At 45.8% G+C, this 22,893-nt stretch overlaps 2 protein-coding genes and 1 long non-coding RNA gene across 4 annotated transcripts; all 3 read left to right on the forward strand.

Annotated features, from left to right (window-relative positions):
* Positions 1-3,545: 3,545 nt before the first annotated feature.
* LOC125524434 (putative F-box protein At3g16210) lies at positions 3,546-8,145 on the forward strand. The gene is made up of 3 exons (XM_048689489.1): positions 3,546-4,929; positions 5,791-6,080; positions 6,210-8,145. The coding sequence occupies exon 1, from the start codon at positions 3,683-3,685 to the stop codon at positions 4,886-4,888; it is 1,206 nt and encodes a 401-aa protein (XP_048545446.1). The 5' UTR covers positions 3,546-3,682; the 3' UTR covers positions 4,889-4,929; positions 5,791-6,080; positions 6,210-8,145.
* An 8,554-nt stretch (positions 8,146-16,699) lies between these two features.
* LOC125519807 (putative F-box protein At3g17490) lies at positions 16,700-19,815 on the forward strand. Of its 2 annotated transcripts, none has more exons than XM_048684575.1 (2): positions 16,700-18,094; positions 18,758-19,815. In XM_048684575.1, the coding sequence occupies exon 1, from the start codon at positions 16,862-16,864 to the stop codon at positions 18,056-18,058; it is 1,197 nt and encodes a 398-aa protein (XP_048540532.1). In that variant the 5' UTR covers positions 16,700-16,861; the 3' UTR covers positions 18,059-18,094; positions 18,758-19,815. The 2 variants fall into 2 exon arrangements, with proteins under 2 accessions (XP_048540532.1, XP_048540533.1); XM_048684576.1 differs by having other exon boundaries at positions 16,700-17,270.
* Positions 19,816-19,824: 9 nt separating this feature from the next.
* LOC125519808 lies at positions 19,825-21,839 on the forward strand. The gene is made up of 2 exons (XR_007288322.1): positions 19,825-21,212; positions 21,310-21,839. It is a non-coding gene; the product is annotated as an uncharacterized LOC125519808 (long non-coding RNA).
* Positions 21,840-22,893: the final 1,054 nt, after the last annotated feature.

Here is a 22,893-nt window from a genome sequence, read left to right on the forward strand (position 1 = left end):
TGGGCGAGCGTCCCCAGGACCTACCCGCGCCTGCCACTGCCGCCTGACAGCACGGAGTGTTTCTTCACTCTCGAGGATTCCTGCGATGGGCTGTTTCTTACCCGCATTCGGACGGGCACCCCGGAGCTACAGTTTCGCTACATGGTCTCCAATCCAGCTACCAGTGAGTATACTCTGCTGCCCCACTCCGGCTACGCTGGCAACTGCTGAGTGCTGTGGCTCTTACTTGGGCTTGGACAGTGGTGTCTCCACTCAAGAGTTTCATGTGTTCCAGTTTGTGGAATGGGCAGACGAGCACTGGGTTCCCCCGGTTGTGACAGGGGTCAACATTTACTCTTCAGAAACTGGTGCATGGGTAGCAATGGAACCCAAATGGGACGTCCAAGTTAGCTTGTGCGGTGGTCCGCTTGGAGTTTTCCTTAAGGGGTGTTTGCACTTGCTCATACATCTTGATGGGTTGGCAATAGTTGATGCACAAGGGCTAAAATGGAGAACCACCCGGTGCCAAATTTCATCGATCCGAGTTCCTCTGGTTTCATCGGAAAATCTGCAGGACAACTGTTTTATATCAACTCTGACGACCGTGAAGAAGGATATGGCTCGCCCCCATTTTCAACTGTATCTGTCTACGTTCGTAGTAGTGGGATTTATAACTGGGATGTGTCTCATTTGGATGACGGATGCACGCATTGGATATTGTTGCACAAGCTTTCAAATGTGATTCCAAGGAAGAATTTTTGTCTCAGCCGGCACCTCAAAGTCGTCGGAGTACACCCACATGCCAATATCATCTTTTTGGCCGATTGGAACAATAATGAACTGCTGGCATATGATTTGGATCATCATGAAAGTACAGCTGTACTCCGCATTGAGCGTACCTACTGCGCACATGAGCAATATTTCCCATATGTGCCACTGCTGTCCAGCCTACGGCTCGCAACTCCTAGTTGATGAATGTTCTGCTGATTGAAAATGGGAAGCCATGGACGAGGTGCTCAGTTGGTTGTTGCGTTTTCAAGTGAACTCTTCACAAAGATTCAAACGGAGATGCTGTGTTGTTCATAGAAAATGCCACCTTTAGTTTCAGTTTGATCTGCATTGGTTTTCATTTCTAGTATTTGTCTCGTTGGATGTTTCCCTCATGGATGTGTTACTGTGATTTGTCGTATGCTCTATGCCTTTTGACGAGGCAACAAGTACGGATGTATGAGACATTTCCGTGTGTACCTCTATTGGCTCAGCCAGAATTATTTATGTTCTACTATGGATGTGTACAAGACACTTGGTATGAGTTGTAGAATGTTCTGTGCCTTTTGATGTGCAACGAGTATGAGCTATATGAGGCAGTGAGACACTAGTCTAGTGTGTTCTAATTTGATTTGTTTTGTAATGTTTTACCCGAGTGGCTAAGCAAGAGTTGCTTATGTTCTGATGTGTACACATACAATTCTATCTAGGTGTTTGCATTGCTAAGATTTTCTTGGTCTCTTGTTTTTTCTGGTTTGATGTTATATTCCTAGAGGTTTGCATATGTGTGCATCATGTAATGTGATCATGCTAGGTCAAAAGGTTGAGAAAGCCAGTATCAGAAATGATCATAATCTCTTGATGATGCATGGACAATTTCCTGCTATATTTTTCTTCTAAAGGATTCAAATTGAAACCATGGCTGGGTTATCTAGTTTAATTTTCTGAATCCATGAGTCAATTGTGTTGGGAAACCATCTGTTTAACTCTGCTCCAGCTCCAACAAGTCGGGATGAAATAAAATGTACTAGTCCTGCTTTGTCAGGCTAATCAGAAAAGTCGACTTGCCACTCTGTTTTAGTGGGCTGATCACTCTGTTTTAGAGTAGAAATAAGCATTTTAGAACACATGTTTAGTAAAATAATGGGGTTGGTTTTTCTAGTAGATAAGAATGTGTTAGGGTTACCACTTTTGAGCTGGTGCTTGTTAAGGTTAGCACTTGACACTTATTTTTGCTAGAATTAAAGTAACTGTACTGATGCTAATATTTTATTTAAGGTATAACTACTATAACTTTGTACTCCCTTTTGTTTCTCTAACCTATGTCTTATTGTACTCACTACTTCAGTATATTTTTATTAGTGGCATTGTACTATTTCCTGCCTTTATTAATTATGGCTACACCTTTCTTCGATTGGTTATCTCCTTCCCTCAGGAAACTTCCGTTGAACCTCTTTCCTGGAGAGATTGCAGAGAGGATCCTCAGGAGACTTCCATTGAAGCTCCGAAGGTTGTACTAATTTTCCTCTTGGGCTCGCACTTCAGTGTGAATATTCAGTCAGATATCATATAACCTGGCCAGATCACAGCTACTCTGGAAAATCGAAGTGATGATGCCAAAGTAACATCATCAAACCAGGGGACTATGGAAAAAGATTGGAGACAACTATTGACAATTCAATGTCCTAACAAGATGAAGGCGGTTTTATTTGTCATCTTTGTAATCGAGAGGAAAATGTGGAGCATTGTTTTTTGTAATGCCAATAATGTGTCATAAATATGGAAAGATCCGAAGAAAGATTATGGTATTTGCCTGAAGCTTCAATATTTTGCTCATATCAGGCAATGCTCAGTGGGCTGGATTACTGAAGCATCGGACTTCCACTGCTTGATTTTTGGGCTGGCTGTATGGCACATGTGGAAGAACTTTGTATTGATGTCGTGATGATCCCTTCGCGTTGCTAAAAATATCCAGGCTTATATCGATTTTGTGTCGCTGATTGGCATCAGTTCAGCAGGCTACAGTAGGCGTGAGACGCTGTCGACGTCAACACATAAATATATGATCTCTGCCGCTTGTTGATGATCAATGTGGATGCTGTGATTTTGTTTCAGAACCCTGTTTTGTACTCCTGTGATTTTGGAGTAGTACCTAGCCTCTCGCTCCAGCAAGCAGCATCCTGTGAGGAAGCCTAGTCCAAAATCATGGGAAGATTCTCAAAAAAAAATATATCATGGGAAATGCCCGTTCAAAAAAACATGGGAAATGCCTGGAAAAAAAGTAGTAGTACTGATATTTGATTTAAAAATAAGTGACATAATTCATTATGTAAAGGGGAAAATATGAGGTGCATTTGGGAGCATGTACTTCTCTAACTAAATTCATACTGTACATTATAAAAGTCTCACGTCCAAGTGACTCATGTATGTTTCCAGATTTAAAGTTTATGAAAATCGCAATTTATTTGTGCTCTGTAAAATGTAAAAAATGAAACCAAGCATTTTTCTATGCGACAATGGCTAGTTATTCACTTCAGTTTTTTTATATCCAGACCACAAATTAATAAAAAAATCCACAAAAAATTACTGGTACAAGACCCACTATAAAATCCACACACAGGTTTCTTTTGAAAAAAAATCATATTTTCAGCTCAGCTTTGAAATTTTCTGAAATAAACGGACCAGGTGATCTTCATATCAAAGCAAAGAAAACCTCAAGAAATAAATCAAAGCAAAAAAAAAGGCCACCTTTTTTATCTTCATCGTGGGCCTTTTCCCCAATCCGAGACATCAGTCAGTCCCCACTCCGTCCGAGTCCCCTGCCCCAACCCCTATAGCCTACCCATTCCAGCCGCCACCCCTTCCAAGCCGTCGTCGCCGCCGCCGCCCATCTGCCGTCGAAACCTACCTATTCCAGCCGCCGCCGTTTCAAGCTATGGAGAATCCGGTGGTGGAGCCGATCTCCAGGCTCACCCGCGACCTAATCGCGGAGATCCTCTCCCGCGTGCCCTACAAATCTCTCTGCATCTGCAAGTGCGTCTGCCCGGCCTGGCGCGACCTCATCGCCGACCCCGTGTACAGGAAGAAGATTCTGCAGTCCCTGGCCGGCTTCTTCTACCGCATCAACGACGAAGCCGCGGCCGAGCCCCGCGGCTTCCCCGGCGTCAACTACGCCGACCTGTCCGCCTTCCCGTGGGCGAGCGTCCCCAGGACCCACCCGCGGCTACCGCTGCCGCCCGACAGCACGGACCGCGTCATGTCCGTCGATGATTCCTGCGATGGACTGTTTCTTGCCCGCATTTCTATTGGGGCTGGCAATTTTCGCTACATGGTCTCCAATCCAGCCAGCGGTGAGTACACTCTGCTGCCCCACAATGGCCACGCCGGCACCAACAGCATTGCTTACCTGGGTTTCGACAGTGGTGCGTCCACTCAAGAGTTCCATGTGTTTGAGTTTCTACACGAATGGTCACACCGGAACTGGGGCTCGAACAAATCCCTGTTTGTGAGAGCAGTGAGGATTTACTCCTCAAAAACTGGTGCATGGGTGGCAATGGAACCCCAATGGGACATCGAAGTCGGCTTGTGCTTTGATCAGCCTGGAGTTTTCTGTAATGGGTGTTTGCACTTGCTCACATATCAGTCCGGGCTGGCGATAGTTGATGCACAAGGGGTAAAATGGAGAACCGTCCTGCTGCCAATACTCGCTGCTAAGGGTTTCTCAGGTTTCATCGGGAAGTCTGCCGGACAGCTACTTTACATCGACCCCCGTGATAGTCAAGGATACAGCTCAAACAGATCTTTGACTATATCAGTTTACGTTCTTAGTGTTGAGATTTATAACTGGGAAGTGTCCCACCTGGACGACGAATGCGTGTACTGGAATATGTTGCACAAGTTTTCAAATGCAGTTCCAAAGAAGAAGTTTCTCAAAGTCATTGGTGTACACCCACATGCCAATCTGATCGTCATGGCTTATTCAAACAGTGAACTGTTGGCATACGATTTGGATCACCGTGAAAGTACAATTGTATATCACCTTGATCATGACTACCGGACATTTATGCAATTTTTCCCATATGTGCCACTGCTGTCCTGCCTACCATTGGATGGAGGAATACGGCTGGCAACTCCAAATTGATGAATGTTCTGCTGATTGAAGAAAGGGCGGCCATGGGTGAGGTACTCTGTTGCAATTTCAAGTGAAATCTTCACAAAGATTCAAATGGAGATGCTGCGTTGTTTGTAGAAAATGCCAGCTTTCGTTTCCAGATTGATATGTATTCTTTTTCATTTGTAGTATTTGTGTCGCTGAATGTTTCCCTCATGGATGTGTTAGTCTGAGCTGTAGTATGCTCTGTGTCTTTTGATGGGCAACAAGTATGAGACATTTCTGTGTAAGCCAGAATTGTTTATGTTCTAGTTTATGTACACATGCAATCTGAGCCATATGAAAGTGTACGAGACACTTGGTATGTTCTACGCCTTTTGATGTGCAACAAGTAGAGCTGTATGAGATGCTTTAGTGTGTGTTCTATTTTATTTATTTTGATATTTTACCTGAGTGTCTAAGCAAGAGTTGCTTATGTTCTGGTGTTTGCAAGATTTTCTCGGGCTCTTGTTTTTTCTGGTTTGATGCTATATTCATAGAAGTTTGCCTATGTGTGCAGCATGTAAAGTGATCATGCTAACTCAGAAGGTTGAGAAAGGTCAATTTTGATGATTCACATCCCAGTTGGTAAATGTTATAGTATGTCAGAAATGATCATAATATCTTGATGAGGCATGAATAATTTCCTGCTCTGTTTTTCTTCTTGTAAGGATCCAAATTGAAAGTACGGCTTGATTATCTACTTTAATTTAACAACACTGTTGGTATATCCCTGATCCAAAACCACCATAACTTCATACTGCCTTTTGTTGCTCTAGCCTATGTCTTTTCGTACTCACCCCCTTAGTTTTCCTATTTCTGGCATCCTGTTATTTCCTGCCTTTATTGATTGTAGCTACACTTTTGTTTCTTCGGCTGGTTATCTCCTGCAGGTAACTTCCATTGAACCTCTTTCCTGAAGAGATTCTCAGTATTCCAGCAAGTTCTGAACGTTGTACTGATTTTCTGCCTTGTCCCACACACTAAGATTGGAGCATATTCTAGAAAAACCTAAGTGATGCTGCCAAAGGAGCATCGTCAAATCAAGGGACTATGGAAAAAGCTTGGAGAAAATTATGGTTAATTCAGTGTCCTAACAAGATGGAGGTGGTTTTACGGAGAATGTGGCTCATAATTGCCTTCTTACTGGTATTCAACTTCAAGTGCGATCAGTCACGACAAGGTATGATTGTAATCAAGAGGAATCTGTGGAGCATTGTACTTTGCAATGGCAATATGTTAAAGATATATGGAAAGAGCTGAAGAAAGATTTGGTATTTGCCTGAAGCTTACAATTTTTTGTTCATACCAGGCAATGGTCAATGGCTGTATGGCACATGTGTGTGGGAGAACAGGTACCGATGTAGCAATGGTGAGGCACTATCCCACCCTCTTCGCGTTGCTGAAAAAAATCTAAGGTTATATCGATTTTATCTCGCTAATTGCCATCAGTTCAATAGGCTTGAATAGGCGTGAGACGCCGACGTCAACTCAGAAATATATGATCTCTGCCACTAGAAAGCTTGTTGATGATCAATGTGGTTTCTGCATTTCTTTAGAATCTGGATGCGCTGGTTTCGGAGTAGTAACGTGTGCTCACTTGGGACTGGTGAGCTGTTTGCTGAGGCTTCCTCAGTCGTGTATATTGCCCTCAAGCTCTCAGTTCTTGCTGAAAATACAGGGGTCCAATCGCTTCAGGTGGTTTCTGATTGTCCCTCGGTAATTAATGAAGTCCAACAACAACAAGGCCTCGATAGATCTCTCACCAGTGCGGCGGTGCTATTATCCGTAATATTTAAGAGCAGAGCTAGAAAGTTTATATCCTGTGCACATAGACATGCTGTTCGTAGGTGTAAGGAGGCAGCTCATGTTCTGATCACTCAGTTGTAGAATAGAATTAAGCATTAGTGTATAATGATAGAGTTTTTTTTTCTAGCAGATAAATTTGTTAGTATAGTATGATTTTTTTAGCGGGTGCTTCTTAAGGTAAGCACTTACCACATGCATTTTAGCTAATTAATGTAACTATATTGATGTTTACTGCTTTAATGATTCTCGTAGTAGCATACTGCTATTTCCTGGCTTCCTGCCTTTATTAAGTAGAGTAAGGCTAGACTACTTTTCTTGCGTCCATTGGTTATCTACCTTCTACTGCTTTCTGCAGGTAACTTCCATTGTCAGTGTGTATTCTACTGAATATTGTGAAGCACATTGCCTGCTAAAAACCTTGCATAGCCGTTGAACTGTTCTGCTCCCTCTTACTAGTAATTACCTACAGTTATATCCTTAGTCCTTGATAGAATTTCATTAGCTCTACACTAACTAATTCACTAATTCTTTATAAATAATGGTTCTTAAAAAGTGTTACATTTAGAGAATCATTATTGCTTTTCTGTAGCCATATGCCTTATGATGAGGCAGCGGGAATCCTCTTCCTTTTATGTTGTATTGTTACTTAATTTTGCAGATTCAGATAAACTGTGGTTCAGTCACCATGAATCGTCGAATTTGATGCTAGCAACTTTCAGAGATCAGATGGGTGTGCATCTGCAGACCACAACAGTTTGCACTTAGCAGTCTAAAACCGTGGGGTCTTTGCTAGTTTCCTTATTTCTTACCAGTTACTAGCTTTCTCCGCTTCGCTTTTCTCACTTTGTTATTCTACAGTCTGATATCTTTTTTGGTACTACATTCTACTTAATAGGGATAATGTTGCGCAAGACAGATTCAACAGAGGTTGCTTGATCTTCCACCTATTCGGAACACAGTTACTGTGCGGATGTCAATTCTCCCAAGAGAAAAGGCGGATGCATAAGCCAAGTTAACTTGTGATCGTTGGTCTGGTGCTAGTAGATGCCCAAGAGACAGTGATCAAGTCAAAGGCGATGCATGAATGTTGCAGTAATCGGGGCACAAAATGCAGTCAAAGGCGTTCCGGGGCTTGTTTGAGTTGCTGGCTCCAGATGACTGCCACCTCACACCAGCTGAGAAGGAGACGCTGGACGAACCATATTGTATCGGACGGTGTTTCCTAAATATCCCAAAGGCAGAGGAGGAAAGTTGTAGTCTGAAATCTGGCTGTACGGCATACTCAAACTTGTTTATTTGTTCCTCTATGTTACATCTCACATTTGCTCTAGAGGCAACTGCAGCGACCTGATTGCTTAGAGAATATGAAGATTCTATGTGCTACAACAACAAGTACCAATAAAACATAAATTATCCCCCAATTTTTCCTTTTGATTTTTTAATAGACTCTAATGTATAGCTGCGAGGTATTTTTTTCTAACTCGAGGCCTTGCTTTCTATACCTAAAATAAGAGGATCTTTACATTCGCCAATGGGTAGTATATAATTGAATTTCTGTTGACTGATTGTTATTTAACTGTGGTAGTGTTCAGCTCTAACTATAGCTGCTGATTAATTATTATATAAGTTTTTTTGTGGGGAAGTTATTATATAAAGTTAATAGCATAGCTCAATGAAATTTGCGTTATTTACATGAAATAAAAAAATATGCAAGTGCTCGATGATAGCACCTTTTGGCTGGGACTCGAGGCTCCATTACTTGGCTCAATCGTATACATATGCAACAAACATACTTGTATTGCATAAACATACTGGATCCCCACACACATACACACTACCACATAGCCTCTTGAAGATTGGAGTCACGGAGCTTGAAGAATGTGTTGAAAGTTGAATGGCTTTGGGCCTGTTAATCAAATAATTCGCGGATAAATCTCATACGCTCATGATATGGGTGTGAGTTTAGTCCCACATGGGATATGGAGGAGATGTTGCAACAACATATAAGGAACTATCTTCCACATCGCATTGGAGCATGAGAAGAGGAGTGGTACAAGCACTCCTCCTCGACCACACACCAGGTCCGGTGCACACTTTCATGTCGTGTTTCATGAACGAGTCAGGCTCATACCCATAATAGACGTGTTAATTTCTACACAGAGCATCTCGGCGTGACTACCGTGGGTAACAACAATGGCACCTTGAAAAAGATTGCTGCTGCCACTTCTTTTGATGCCGCAACCTTGATCTTTCCTACTAGAGAGTATGATGTAGTGAAAACAAAGTGTGCTTAGGGGGTTCCTTTAGAACGTGGTCGAGACCGAGAATATCATAGGTGTCTTTAATAAAGCGAGCACAATAAATATTTATTTAGGGGGTGTATATGACGACCTTATAGCGACTCGATGTTTTTGAATAGGTTCACCGACTCGACAGAGCGCGATGTAATCCTGTGTTAGGAAGGAGTTGAGACTCCTTAATTGGCACCCTCTTCAAGCTTCTCCTCGACAACAATTAGTCGTACGAGACTCCGCGGATTGGACGTTGAGCTCCCCGAACAAGTCTTGGAGCTTTAATTAGTGCCCTCCCCTAGATTATATCCTAGTAGGGGTGAATGAGTTGCATGCCCATGGGGGTGTTATCTATGCTAGGAGTCCTTAAAAGGGACCAAGAGTACCCTTGAGATGGTAAATATGAATAGTATCAGAGGTAATATTTGGTCCATGGTGGATTAGAAAGGGGAAGGGAGTTCATAGTTCATAGTGGACCAATCCTTCTCACCCCTACCATGGGGGGCTTCTCTTCGTGGGCTTCCTTCTTAACTTGGGCATCTTTGCTTTTTAACTATTCCTTTGATGTCTTCTTCTTATCATTTTTCCTCCATTGACTTGTTTGACCATTAAAATTTGCTTAGACTTTATTGATTGCAATAAACTTCATTACACTATGATTGACTTGCCAAGTAGGACTAGGTAGGTCCCCCAGGTGCAATTAATTGTTCTCACTACAAGAGTCCCTTGAGTTGAGCCAGGTGAATCGTCGCGATTGTGTGTGTGGGGGGGGGGGAGGGGGGCGCCTAAAGTCTCTAGATCGGAGGATGTTGTCATCTTTCTTGATTTGGGGGGGGGGTGGTAGCTTGCTTTGACTGCGAGCAAAACTTCCATTGTGTCCTTGGAACTTTTAGATTTGTCTTCGATGGAAAATTCCCTTTTGTTTTGAAACCCTGGGTCTTGATTGCCGAAGAAAGGCTTGCTTCATCACATGGGGCAAAAGAGGAAGAAGAGAAAGAAGTCTCATTTGAAGGGCGGTATAAAAGGTCCCAGTAGGTCTCCCTATTTTCCCTTCCCTTCCTGGCAATTTTCTCCATTTCTCCATATTTTACTAATTTTTTGTTAAGTTTCTATGAATTTCTCGAGTTGTCTAGCACTTTCAGGGATTTCCCTGGTTTCTTAAGAAAATCTACCAAAGAATCAGACCTTTCTATTATTCTTGGGATTTGGGGTGCTACTTGCAAATGTTCCAATGGGCAAGGGTTTTTGCACAATTTTGAAAAATTGCAGCGTGATTTGCACATGAGTGTTGTGGGGATCCTTTTGTTAGTTTTTCGAGCCATTGAGAACCTCTCTTTTATTTCCAAAAAGTACATGGTGTCGTTTTGCAGAAAGATGACATGGAATTCTATTTATGGAAGCGAGAGAAGATTCTATTGTCATATTATGATACATTATCACAGTGCATCAATCATGAAAAACATAGGGATCACCTATGCATTTTATATTTCAGTCGATTAGCGCGAACCCAATGACCTTGGCGTCTTCTTTTTCTTCTTCTTCTTCTTCTTCTTCACGCAACCACCGACCAACGTAGTCTAATGGCCTACCGCCGCCATTTGTGGCCAGCACTGCATGACGCCCCCCCCCCCCCCCCCCCCCCCCCCCCCCCCCCCCCCCCCCCCCCCCCCCCCCCCCCCCCCCCCCCCCCCCCCCCCCCCCCCCCCCGCGCGCCCCGCCCCCTCCATCTCCGTTCTGCTGCCATCGTCCTGATCATCCCTCTAACCCCGACACGATCTCCGTCGCCAGTAACCTCCCCGCACCCCCAAACCCATCAACCTCTGACTCTCTTCTACCGGTGACACTATTGCCATCATCCTTGGCTCTGACCCTTCTGGCTAGGCCTCGCTAGCATCCCTGCCTCTCGTTGGTGCTCCTTGCGGTGTCCTATCTTTACCTCGGTGCTTCGTCCAAAATCGACTAACCCAGATCAGAGCATCAGGCAACTGATGAATAACAAATGAGAAAAAATAAATAAGAAATCGAAATATATATACAACTTTCTATGTACACAATGAATTAACCCCTCCCACCTACCTGCCCCTCATTCCCCACTCAAAGAGTCCCCAACCCTAAAGGCACCCCGCCGCCGCGGCCGCCGGCATCCATCCCCGCCGACCGCCGCCACAGCCTACCAATTCCAGCCCATCCCTTCCGCGAGAACCGCAGCCAGCGCTCGCGGCGGACGGCCGGCATGGATGAGCCTATGTCCAGGCTCACCCACGACCTAATCGCGGAGATCCTCTGTCGGGTGCCCTACAAATCTCTCTGCATCTGCAAGTGCGTCTGCCCGGCCTGGCGCGGCATCATCGCCGACCCCGCCAATCGGAAGAAGATGGCGCAGACCCTGGCCGGCTTCTTCTACCGCATCAACAACGAGGCCACGGCCGAGCCCCGCGGCTTCGACGGCATCAAGTACGCGGATATGTCTGCTTTCCCTTGGTCCAGCGTCCCTGAGACCCACCCGCGTCTGCCACTACCGCCCGATAGCACGGACTGCTTCTGCTCCCTCGAGGATTCCTGCGACGGACTGTTTCTTGCAAGCATTCGCACGGACACCCCTGCTGGAATTTCTCGGTACATGGTCTCCAATCCAGCTACCAGTGAGTATATCGTGCTGCCTCACTCTGGCTACTCTGGCAACCTCAGCAGCGCTTACCTGGGTTTCGACAGCGCTGTATCCACTCAAGAGTTCCATGTCTTCGAGCTTGTGACAGACATTTTACCCCCGGACAGCCAGGGCATACACCCCCTGGTTGTGACGGGAGTGAGGATCTACTCTTCAAAAACCCGTGCATGGGTGGCAATGGAGCCCAAATGGGACATCCAAGTCACCTTATGCTTTGGTCAGCGTGGGGTTTTGCATAAGGGATTTCTGCACCTGCTCATAGATGAGTCCGGACTGGCGATGGTTGATGCACAAGGGGTGAAATGGAGAACCCTCCTGCTGCCGATACTCGCCGTCAAGGGTTTCTCAGGTTTCATCGGGAAGTCTGCCGGCCGGCTACTTTATATCGATTCCTGGGATCGTGAAGGGTTCATCTCACGCAGAGCTTTGACTCTATCGGCCTACGTTCTTGGTTCTGAGGTCTATGACTGGGATGCGAGTCGTCAGCAGAATGACGAATGCATGTACTGGAAACTGTACAGGTTTCCAGATGCGGTTCCGGGTAAGACGTTCCTCAAAGTCATTGGACTACACCCACATGCCAATCTCATCTTCATACATCATTCAAACAATGAAATTTTGGCATACGACTTGGATCATCGTGAAAGACCAATTGTATATCGCCTTGACCATAACTACCAAAGATTTATGCGATTTTTCCCATATGTGCCGCTCTTGTCCTCCTGCCTACCATTGGACGGAGGAATACGGCAGCTGGCAACTCCCAATTGATGAATGTTCTGCTGATTGAAAATGGGAAGCCATGGGCAAGGTGCTCCGTTGTGTTTTCAAGTGAACTCTTCACAAAGATTCATTCAAACGGAGATACTGTATTTTGTTTATGTTAGTATATGAACAATACATACAATCTGAGCCATATGAATGGGCATGAGACATTTGGTATGACTTGTTGTATATGTTCTATGCCTTTGGAATTTGGATGTGTAACAAGTAGAACCGTATGAGTATGAGACACTTTAGTGTGATCTATTTTGATTATTTTTATGTCTTACCTGATTAGCTAAGCAAAGTTGTTTGCTTATGTTCTGATACGAGCGCCCACAGTCTGCATTGGCTGATTTCATTGCTAAGATTTTCTTGGTCTCTTATTTTTTCCGGTTCTGATATGTGTGCAGCATGTATTGTGATCATGCTAGCTCAAAAGGTTGCGAAATGTCAATGTTGATGATTTGTAATCCTGCCTGTTTCAGAAACCAGAGTAGTTGCATTGCCTCTACGGCTCTACCAGTATCAAATGGATATTGTAATTTGCAGCATGTTGATCACTCAGTTGTAGAATAGAACTAAGCATTTCAGCTACATGTTTAGTGTATTATGAATTTATGATAGAGATTTTTTCTAGCAGATAAATTTGTTAGTGCAGTATGAGTTTTTTTTGGCGGGTGCTTCTTAAGGTTAGTACTTACCACATGCATTTTAGCTAATTAATGTAACTTTCATTGTCCGTGCTTATTCTACTGAATATTGTGAAGCACATTGCGTGCTAAAAACCTTGCATACCCGTTGAACTGTTGTACTCCCTCTTACTAGTAAACTACCTACAGTTCTATCCTTAGTCCTTGGGCAGAATTTCGTTAGCTCTAAACTATTTCACTATTTTTTTTGTAAATAATGCTTATCAGTATTCATTCAAAGTTCTTAAAAGTGTTACGTTTAGAGAATCATTATTTCTTTTCTGTAGCCATATGTCCCACGATGAGGCGGCGGGAAGCCTCTTTCTTTAAAGTTGTGTTGTTACTTAATTTTGCATATATTCAAATAAACTGCAGTTCTGTCACCATGGATCGTCGGATTTGATGCTAGCAACTTCCAGAGATCAGATGGGTGTGCATCTGCAGACCACATTGGTTAGCACTTAGCGGTCTAAAACCGTGGGGTCTTTGCTAGTTTCCTTTCATACTCACTGCTCATTTTCCAATAGATAAGCATGTTTAGCGACTACTTTTATTGGATTGATTGGTTCTCTACTGCTTTCCACAGGTAACTCCCATTGTCAGTGCGTACTCCGCTGAATAATGTGAAATATATTGCCTGCTAAAACCTTGCACACCCGTTGTGCTGCTCTTTTCCCTCTTGTTAGTATCAACCTACAGTTAGATCATTACTCGTTGGACAAAATTTTGTTAGCTCTGCACTAATTCTTTATAGATAATGGTTATTAGTATTCATGTAAAGTTCTTAAAAGTTTTCTGTTGAGTCAACTCTTCAGTAACTTATATGTACTACTCCTTAAAATTACTTCTGTTGAGTAATTTGGAGAATCATTACTGTTCTTATGTAACAACCTGTCTTACGATGAAGCGTCAAGAAGCAGTCTTCCTTTTATCCTGTGTTGCTACTCTATTTTGCAGATTCAAATAAACTGTGGTTCAGTCACATGAAACCTCAGAATTTATGGTAGCAACTTTTTCAGAGATGGGTGTGCATCTGCAGACCACATTGGTTAGCAGCCCAAACACGTTGGGGGTTACGAGGCTCGGCGCCATGACTGCCAGCTTGCAGCCCTGAGCAGGAGGTGCTGGATGAACCACATTGTGATCGTCCTGGCCGGCGTTTCCGAAATATCCTGGAGGCGAGAGGCGGAGCGGGAGGGAAACATGGTGGGCACCTTTGAGGAAAGAGCATGCTTCGACGGTATCTTCGGTGCCTCAATGGAGGGCTCATAGGCTGGGGTCGACACGGCTGGAATCCCATGGTTATGAGACTAGCGGATGTAGTGTCGATGTGAAGTGGACACTCTCTAGTGTGTTGTTTTTAGCCTGTGTGGTTTTGCCTGTACGGCTGTAGCCCTCCAGGCTCCAGCGTTGAGGGTGTCTTCGTATCGCAGGTTTGGTTGCCGTTGCCGTTTTCTATCAGTTTTTTAGCAACGTTTTCCATTAGTTCTGTAGGATAGTTTGTTTTGCTTTTCCTGACCGGTCACTCCTCAATTGTCCGTGTCCACAACAATCTCCCTCATAGCAAACCCTCAAATCCATACATTGTCATGCAACATACATGTCACCGGACACCAAAAATTGGCATGTTCTACTTGCTGTCTTCATCATGGAAGTAGTGCACTAGTAGAAAAAAGGGCTTTGGTTAAGGCCTGGATAAAGACATTAATCCCGGTTCACTCACGAACCGGGATCAAAGGGGGCATCAGTCCCGGTTCGTGAGGCCAGGGCACCGGCCGGGTCTCAGGGGCCATTGGTTTCGGTTCGTCTAACACTTTTGGTCCCAAGACTAATGAGCCTCGCTCTTGGCCGAGTACCTTTAGTCCCGGTTGGTGACTAGAACCGGGACCAAATGTCAGTCTTCTGTCCCGGTTTAAGCCGCCAACCGGGACTAAAGAGAAGCCTATATATACCCCCGTCCCTGCCTGCGAACAGAGCCATTGCTTTGTTTTTTTGGCCGGTCGTGGGAGAGGTGTGTGTTGCTCTAGCTCACTTCTGTTGCACATGAGATGTTCGATGAAATGCCCGAGCCACACTTAAGTTTTCTCCTCTTCAAGCTTCTAGTCCAAACTCCATTTTCCTCAAGATTTGTTTAGGTTTGACGGTCCATCTTGTCCCGTCCTCGTCCTCACCGCCGTTGATCGCCCGCGCTCGTCGTCAGCACCACCGTGGCGAGCCTCTTGTTCTTATCTTCTTTCTAAAAAAAAGTCTTACTTGTATATTTAGATAGATACTTGTATAATTTTTTTATTTTTATTATTTTTTGTTATTATATGATGCGATGGTTTTGGTATCCGCCCCCGTCGGCCCTCGTCGGATGTGGTATATTTTATCTTTTATAACTATTTGTTTTATTTAGTGTTTATGACAATTATGCCGACCAACATGACTTAGATGTTTTTATCTAAGAGGTATGTGAACCGGAAATTCCAACCGACCCTCTTGTCGAGAGGCTAAATTTAGTTGAAAAAGAAAACAATTACTCACTGTCGGAGCTGTCCGATTTGTCACCCTCCTCTTGTGGGGGGGGGGGGAGAACCGCCGGGGTTTTCCTCCTTTACAAGGGCAAGGGCACGACGGGCATGTAGGTACTTTACTATCCATGGCCGCGTCGTCTGGTGGTGTTGATCTCGGACTCTGAGCCTGAAGTCGCGGGAGACGAAGCTCCACCAATGGGGTTGCGCCGTCGGCTCGGGGCCTCCGATTGGGTGCGGCAGTACCTCCTGACGATGCTCGCCATCTCTGGCTTTGTCCGGTCATGAGCCTCAAGCCATCGGTGTGCGTCGGATCCAAGCACCACTTGTGCGAATGCAATGAATTGTCGCTGGAGCGACTCCGACTATAGAGCACGGTTTCCTCTCGGGACTGGCGAATCGCTAGTCAAATGGCTAGCTCCTCCCTGTCCCCGCATTAGAAGAGGTCCAAGTCGACGAATCCAAAGTTGTCGGAGATGAGATCCACTGCTCATCAAGATGTAGAAGGCCGGAGATCGTCAGTTGGCCTTTGTGCTATGCTTGCTACTGTGCCCCATCTCTATTCTCTACCATGGGGCTTTGTCCAAAATCTACTTACCCGGATTAGAATTTCAGGCAACTGATGAACACCAAATGTGAGAAAATTAATAAGAAATCAAAATATACGCACAACTTTATATGGGAAGAACCAAATGTGGCACCCCACTACCCAAAGCTGGCCAAATGGGCCGGGCCTGGCATGCCGACCCGTGAGCAAGTTGGCACGGCGCGCGGCTAATCGGGCCGTGCCAGGTACGTGGCACATCCTGGGGCGTGCTTGAGCTGCTAGGCTGAGCACGTAGGCCGGCACGGCATGACCCGTTTATCTTTTTCATTATTTTTTAATTTTTTATATATGTATATATGGCATAATACCAGCCCAGTAGGTAAAAATAGGCCAGCAAGCCAAACAGTAGGTGGGCCTACGTGACTGGCGGGCCGGTGGGCCGGCCCGATTTGCAGCTCGGCACGGCCGGTCTAATAACCGTGCTGGCCCCATCACCACCTCATTCCCCATTAGTCTTGTCTCAAAAAAAAATAGTCAAAAAAAAAACCTCATTCACCACTCCGAGTCCCCAATCCTGAAGGCACCCCGCCGCCGCCGCCGGCCATCCCCCGCCGCAACCCTACCAATTCCAGCCGTCATCCCGTCGGAGAACCGCAGCCAGCGCTCGCGGCGGACGGTCGGCATGGAGGAGCCGATGTCGAGGCTCACCCACGACCTAATCGCAGAGATCCTCTCTCGCGTGCCCTACAAATCGCTCTGCATCTGCAAGTGCGTCTGCCCGACATGGCGCGGCATCATCGCCGACCCCGCCAACCGGAAGAAGATGGCGCAGACCCTGGCCGGATTCTTCTACCGCATCACGGCCGACTCCGCCGACCCCCGCGGCTTCGTCGTCAACTACGCCGACCTGTCCGCCTTCCCTTGGGCGAGCGTCGCCGAGACCTACCCGCTCCTGCCGCTGCCGTCCGACAGCACGGACTGCTTCGTCTCCCTCGAGGATTCATGCGATGGATTGTTTCTCACAAGCATCCGCACGGGCACCCCTGCTGCTGCTGGAACATCTCGCTACATGGTCTCCAATCCAGCTACCGGTGAGTATATTGTGCTGCCTCACTCTGGCTACGCCGGCGACTGCTGTCGCGCTTACCTGGGTTTCGACAGTGGCGTGTCCATTCAAGAGTTTCATCTGTTCGAATTTATGCTGGAACAATCCCAATCCCTGGTTGTGAGAGGAGTGAACATTTACTCCTCAAAATCTGGTGTGTGGGTATCAATGAAAAGCCAATGGGACAGCGAAGTTAGCCTGTGCTGGAGTCAACCAGGCGTTTTCCACAAGGGGTGTCTGCACTTGCTCATACATCAGCGTGGGCTGGCAATAGTTGATGCACAAGGGCTAAGATGGAGAATCATTCCACTGCCAATATCAGTTGATCCGAGTTTCGCGGGTTTCATCGGAAAGTCCGCAGGACAGCTATTTTATATTGACTCCGATGATACTGAAGGACATGATGCAAACTCATTTTCGACTATATCAGTTTACGTTCTTGGTGCTGACATCTATCAGTGGGATGGGACTCACCTGAATGACAAATGCATGCACTGGAAATTGTTGTGCAAGCTTTCAAATGTAGCTCCAAATGTGTTGTTTCAGCTCGGCTTCGACCTTGAAATCATTGGAGTACATCCACATGCCAACATAATCTTCTTTATAGCTCATTGGAACAATGAACTGATTGCATACGATCTGGATCGTCATGAGAGCACAGTTGTATATCGCGTTGAGCCTAACTACCAGAAGTTTAGGCCTTTTTTCTCTTATGTGCCCTTGTTTTCCCGCCTACCACTGGATGGAGGAATGCGGTTGGCAACTCCAAATTGATGAATGTTCTGCTGATTAGAAGTTTGGCAGGCATCGGTGAGGTGCTCTGTTGCGAGAGTATTCTTGACAAAGATTTTCAAATAGAGATGATGTTGTTTTTGAAAACACCAGCTTCAGTTTTCAGTTTGATCTGTAGTTCTGTACTCATTTTCATATCTAGGCCTGTCTCTGGTTGCATGTTTCCCTTATGGACATGTTGGTACGAGTTGTAGTATGTTGACTATGCCATTTCATGTGCAACAAGTAGAGTTGTATGAGACTTTAGTGTGTTCTATTTTGTCATGTACCTGGTATCTCTATTAGAATATTATGTTCTATATGAAAAGGCATAATCTGATATGTGCACACATTATCTACATTGGTTGGTTCTATCTAGGTGTTTGCACTGCTAAGATTTACTTGGTCTTTTTTTTGGGGGGGGGGGGGGGGGGGGGGGGTGGGGTTGATGTTAGATTCATAGAAGTTTGCATACATGTGCAGCATATAATGTGATATGCTATCTCAAAAGGCTGAGACAATGTGAATGTTGATGATTCGTAATCCTAGCTGGTTTATCAGAAAATGACCATAATCTTCTAATGGGACTTGAACAATTTCTTGCCTTTTTTTTTTCTTTTTTCTAGTGGCTCCAAATTACGAAATTGAAAACCATCTGTAGGATATTCATCTGTCTTCGAACCTGATTGCTTTTTCTAGCAGGTTTTCAAGATTCTGTGTTCAAAATCAAAAGTCCTAGTCCTGCTTTCTTGGGCTAATCAGAGTAGTTGCCGTGCCTCTACCAGTATCTGCAGTCTGCTGATCACTCAGTTGTAGAGTAGAATTAACCATTTCGAGCACAGTTACCAGTCGGATGCCAATTCTTCAAGGTAAGGCGGATGCATTAGCCAAGCATCGATCAGTTCACTTCCATCAGTGGGTATACTCAAAGACGGTATAATATTGGGGACATTTGGGGACATAAATACACTCAAGCAACGCCAGTCCGCCAGACAGAGGATAAGTGGGAGTTCTGAGTGAGGCTCGAGCTGCTGGCTGCAGATGACTTTCACCCCGCGGCATCTGAGCAGGAAACGCTGGATGGCCGCACCATGCCGGTGTTTCCATATATTCCAGATGCAGATCAGGAGGAAAGTTCAGCCTCTTTCTGGCTACACCCCAGATTCATAGAAATATTTGCTGGTTTCTTAATATGACATCTCATATTTGGTAAATAGTGACAACTTCAGAAAGACTTGGTGGGTGACCGCAGTGAATAGCGGTCATCCGATCCCCACGGCGTTCTTCGTGGTGAACACCGCAGCACAAGATGCGGGTCAGGTTTGGAGATCCGGTGCACCTATGATACCTGAAAGACTAGAATCTTGACATTTTGTCTTCCGGAACTGAGTTCAGCTTTGACGGTTTGTTGTGTAACTGGGCCACTGTTCAAATCTGACTGTAGCTTGTTGTCTGAATAAGTCAGCAGGAGCATAGTCTGCACCAGAAGATTTGGCAAATAACTGAGAAATTCTGCAGAAGCTCCTCAGCGAGAAAAGGAGCCTGGACTGGGAATACACAGTACAAGATTTGTCGGGGCAGCGCTGCGCTCTGTTCCAGGGATACTACACTGGGATGTCAAGTGCAAGAACATACTGCTCGATTCGAAGTATGAGGCATACTTGGCTGATTTTCGGCTGGCCAAGCTAATGAACTGTCCCAAGTCCCAACTATATCATGCCATGTTGCGTATCGCTGGTTCTTATGTGTACACACTGCTCCAGGCAAGTAACTTGTACTAACGTGCATTTATATTATCCTGTACTGTTTCTTACTATCTTCAGCATTTAGAACTGTAGGCAGATAGTGTACATTCATTCACCGGTTGATCCCACTGCTCCGTGACTTATTGGGGTAGTGCTGTTACCTAAGCAAGATTCTTTGACCTGTGGTTGCTTCTTCTAGTAAGCTTAACATGGTTCTTCATCCAGGACCATGTCGATATCTTGTACTCCCTCCGTTCCTCAATCTAGTGCGCATAGTTTGCAGCACACGTACCAATGTATGTGCTGGCGGAGGCTTTTGGACGAGAAAGCCCTCAGCCCTCACACGCTTTGTCCCACTCCCAGCCCATGCCATATGTGCCCAAGTAGTACTACAGTACTAGTACTAAGTGGAGAAGAAAGTGGCAGCGTGCCGTCGCTGCGCCGGCGGCGTGCCCTCGTAACTCGCTGGACGCGGAGACGCCGGCCGAGGACGCGGCAACGCCGGCAGCGACGAAGGCATGCTAGCCGGGGACAGAGTTACAGCGGAGATGCTGACCGCGGACGTGGGCATGCAGGCCGTGTATGCGGTGACACCGGAGACGCCGACGGTGGACTTGGTGACGCCGGGGTCGTGTCAGGGGGGACGCACGAGGTTAGGACTTGCCAGAAGATCGCGGTGTCAAGCTAGCCAACGAGCAGTCAGTGACGCCGGCGGGAGCCAACCTTCCGTTGTGGTCAACGTGGGCAAAGGGCATGCCTCCTGTGTGTACAGGGGGTCCAGCCAGCCCCTATCGCCGCCATTGTCAGGCGGCTCCCCATCTTCTTGCCCGTGGCACCATACATCATCTTCTTCCTCCATCTTGAACTTCCACCGCCGCTGCTTGAATCCCGCTGGGCCGCTGCAGTCCTGACCACCTGGACGGCCAGCATCGCCTTCTCCGACGGCGGCACAAGCATCCTCCTCTCCACCCCCCGCCTCCTCCGTCCATCACGCCACTGAACGCCGCCTCCACCACCTCTGACCTCTTCCCCCGCCATGATCTCTTCAAAGGATAGCAGTCGCGTGCGCTAGGCGAGTAGATCGGCGATGTGGAGTTCAATCGAGATGCATCTGCGGGAGGAGGGGATAAAGCAAACAGAGGAAGGAGCGAGCGGAGGACGAAGCGCGTCCTTGCGGTCTGGGGTTAGAATCGTCCAGAATCGCCCATGGGTGCTAATGCGCACTACAAAGTGGAATTTTCGTCAAAATTTTATACGCACTAGATTGAGGAACGGAGGGAGTAGTTTAAGCGGGTGACTGGGTAGTAACTGACATTGTTCTTGCTGAAGCAGGTTGGCCTCATGCTGTTGATTCCAAATGCCTAGCACATCACTGTGTTGATTTGCATAATTATATTGAAGTGCAGCGATAGGTGCAAACTACAATTATTGTTCTACTAAGTACTAAATAAAATAAAAGATGATTTCAGTTTCATGGCACAGTGGTTTGACATTTGCCTTTCATTTCAGAGTATGGCTACACCACCAAGAAGAGCGACATGTACAGCTACAGCGTGATGCTCCTGGAGATCTTGAGCGGGCGGACGGAGTGTCATCGAGCCGATGGTCAGCGACAGCCTGCACACTGGAGTGTGCGAAGATGGGGAGCCACGAGCCGGCAGTGAACATTCTGGGCCCCAAGCTGCGTGGCATGCCAGACCAGCTGGTCCAGGAGATGCCGCATGCGCTGGGCATTGCCATCTTCTGGGTGAAGCCGGCGCCGGAAGGAGGCTGTGGCCTTCCTCAAGGAGGCGAGGAGTGACCTAAGACTGGCAGCGAGGAGGCTGACTAGAGCATCTTTGTGGTGGATTCAGTGGCGCATCTTGTACAAGAAATGGAGGGACATCAGGAGATGATATGGGAAAGGAAAATGAGTAGGATTTTGATAATTGCCTAGCTAGCTTTGGTTAGGGGTTTCTTGTACAGTTTGAGATGACGTTGTAGCTCATTCTGGGGAACTTGAATGGGAAATTTCAATGTTATTACTTTGCTCTTGCAAATTCACTGTGCCTTCTACTCCCTCCATTCCTAAATATAAGCCTTTTTGGAGATTCTAATACGGACTACATATGGAGCAAAATGAGTGAATCTACACTCTAAAATACGTCTATATACATCCGTACATAGTCCATATTGAGGGAGTGGTGTTTTGGCTTTGGGGTCTAAGTGGTCGTGATATCTTATCTATCCATATGTGCTTTGGGGTCTGTACCAGAGGGCATTCAATGCTACATACGTTGGTGTAAAAGCATTTTGGGGTCTGTACCAGAGGGCATTTAATGCTATATACGTTGGTGTAGAAGCATGTCGCTCTTAAGAACCCTGTTTGTTTGGGTTTTTGCTTCTTCTTTTGCAGCGTTTTGGCTTTGGGGTCTAAGTGGTTGTAATATCTTATCCATCCATATGTGCTTTGGGGTCTGTACTGGAGGGCATTCAATGCTATATACATTTGTGTAGAAGCATGTCGCTCCTAAGAACCCTGTTTGTTTGGGTTTTTGCTTCTCCTTTTGTAGCGTTTTGGATTTGGGGTCTAAGTGGTTGTGATATCTTATCCATCCATATGTGCTTTGGGGGTCTGTACCGGAGGGCATTCAATGCTATATACATTGGTGTAGAAGCATGTTGCTCCTAAGAACCCTGTTTGTTTGGGTTTTTGCTTCTCCTTTTGCAGCTCTTCTAGTTTGGCAAAAAAGCTCCGAAATAGGTGCCTTTTGCTTCGGCACTTGGGCATTGAACATTACGAATATCAAGACTAAACTAAGGAAGAGGAGTTTAAATACACTCATGAGCCCATCATTGGAGATCACAGGTCCAATAGTGGAGAAAACCCCGCCATTGACATGAGCATACTGGTAGTCGCTAGACCTTTTAGTGGAGGTGTCTAATCGATCGTTGGTAGTAGGGTAGTGTATCTTGGAAAACTCACAAAATTGCAGTAACTCTCTTGTTTACTGATTGAAGTGTTTGAAAATATTTGGATAAACCTTCAAACATGATATTGAGAATAGGAGATTAAATTGAAGAAATCATTGTTAACAATGGCAAAGCATCATG

Source organism: Triticum urartu, chromosome 7 (genome assembly GCF_003073215.2).
Source record: "Triticum urartu cultivar G1812 chromosome 7, Tu2.1, whole genome shotgun sequence".
Taxonomy (NCBI): domain Eukaryota; kingdom Viridiplantae; phylum Streptophyta; class Magnoliopsida; order Poales; family Poaceae; genus Triticum; species Triticum urartu.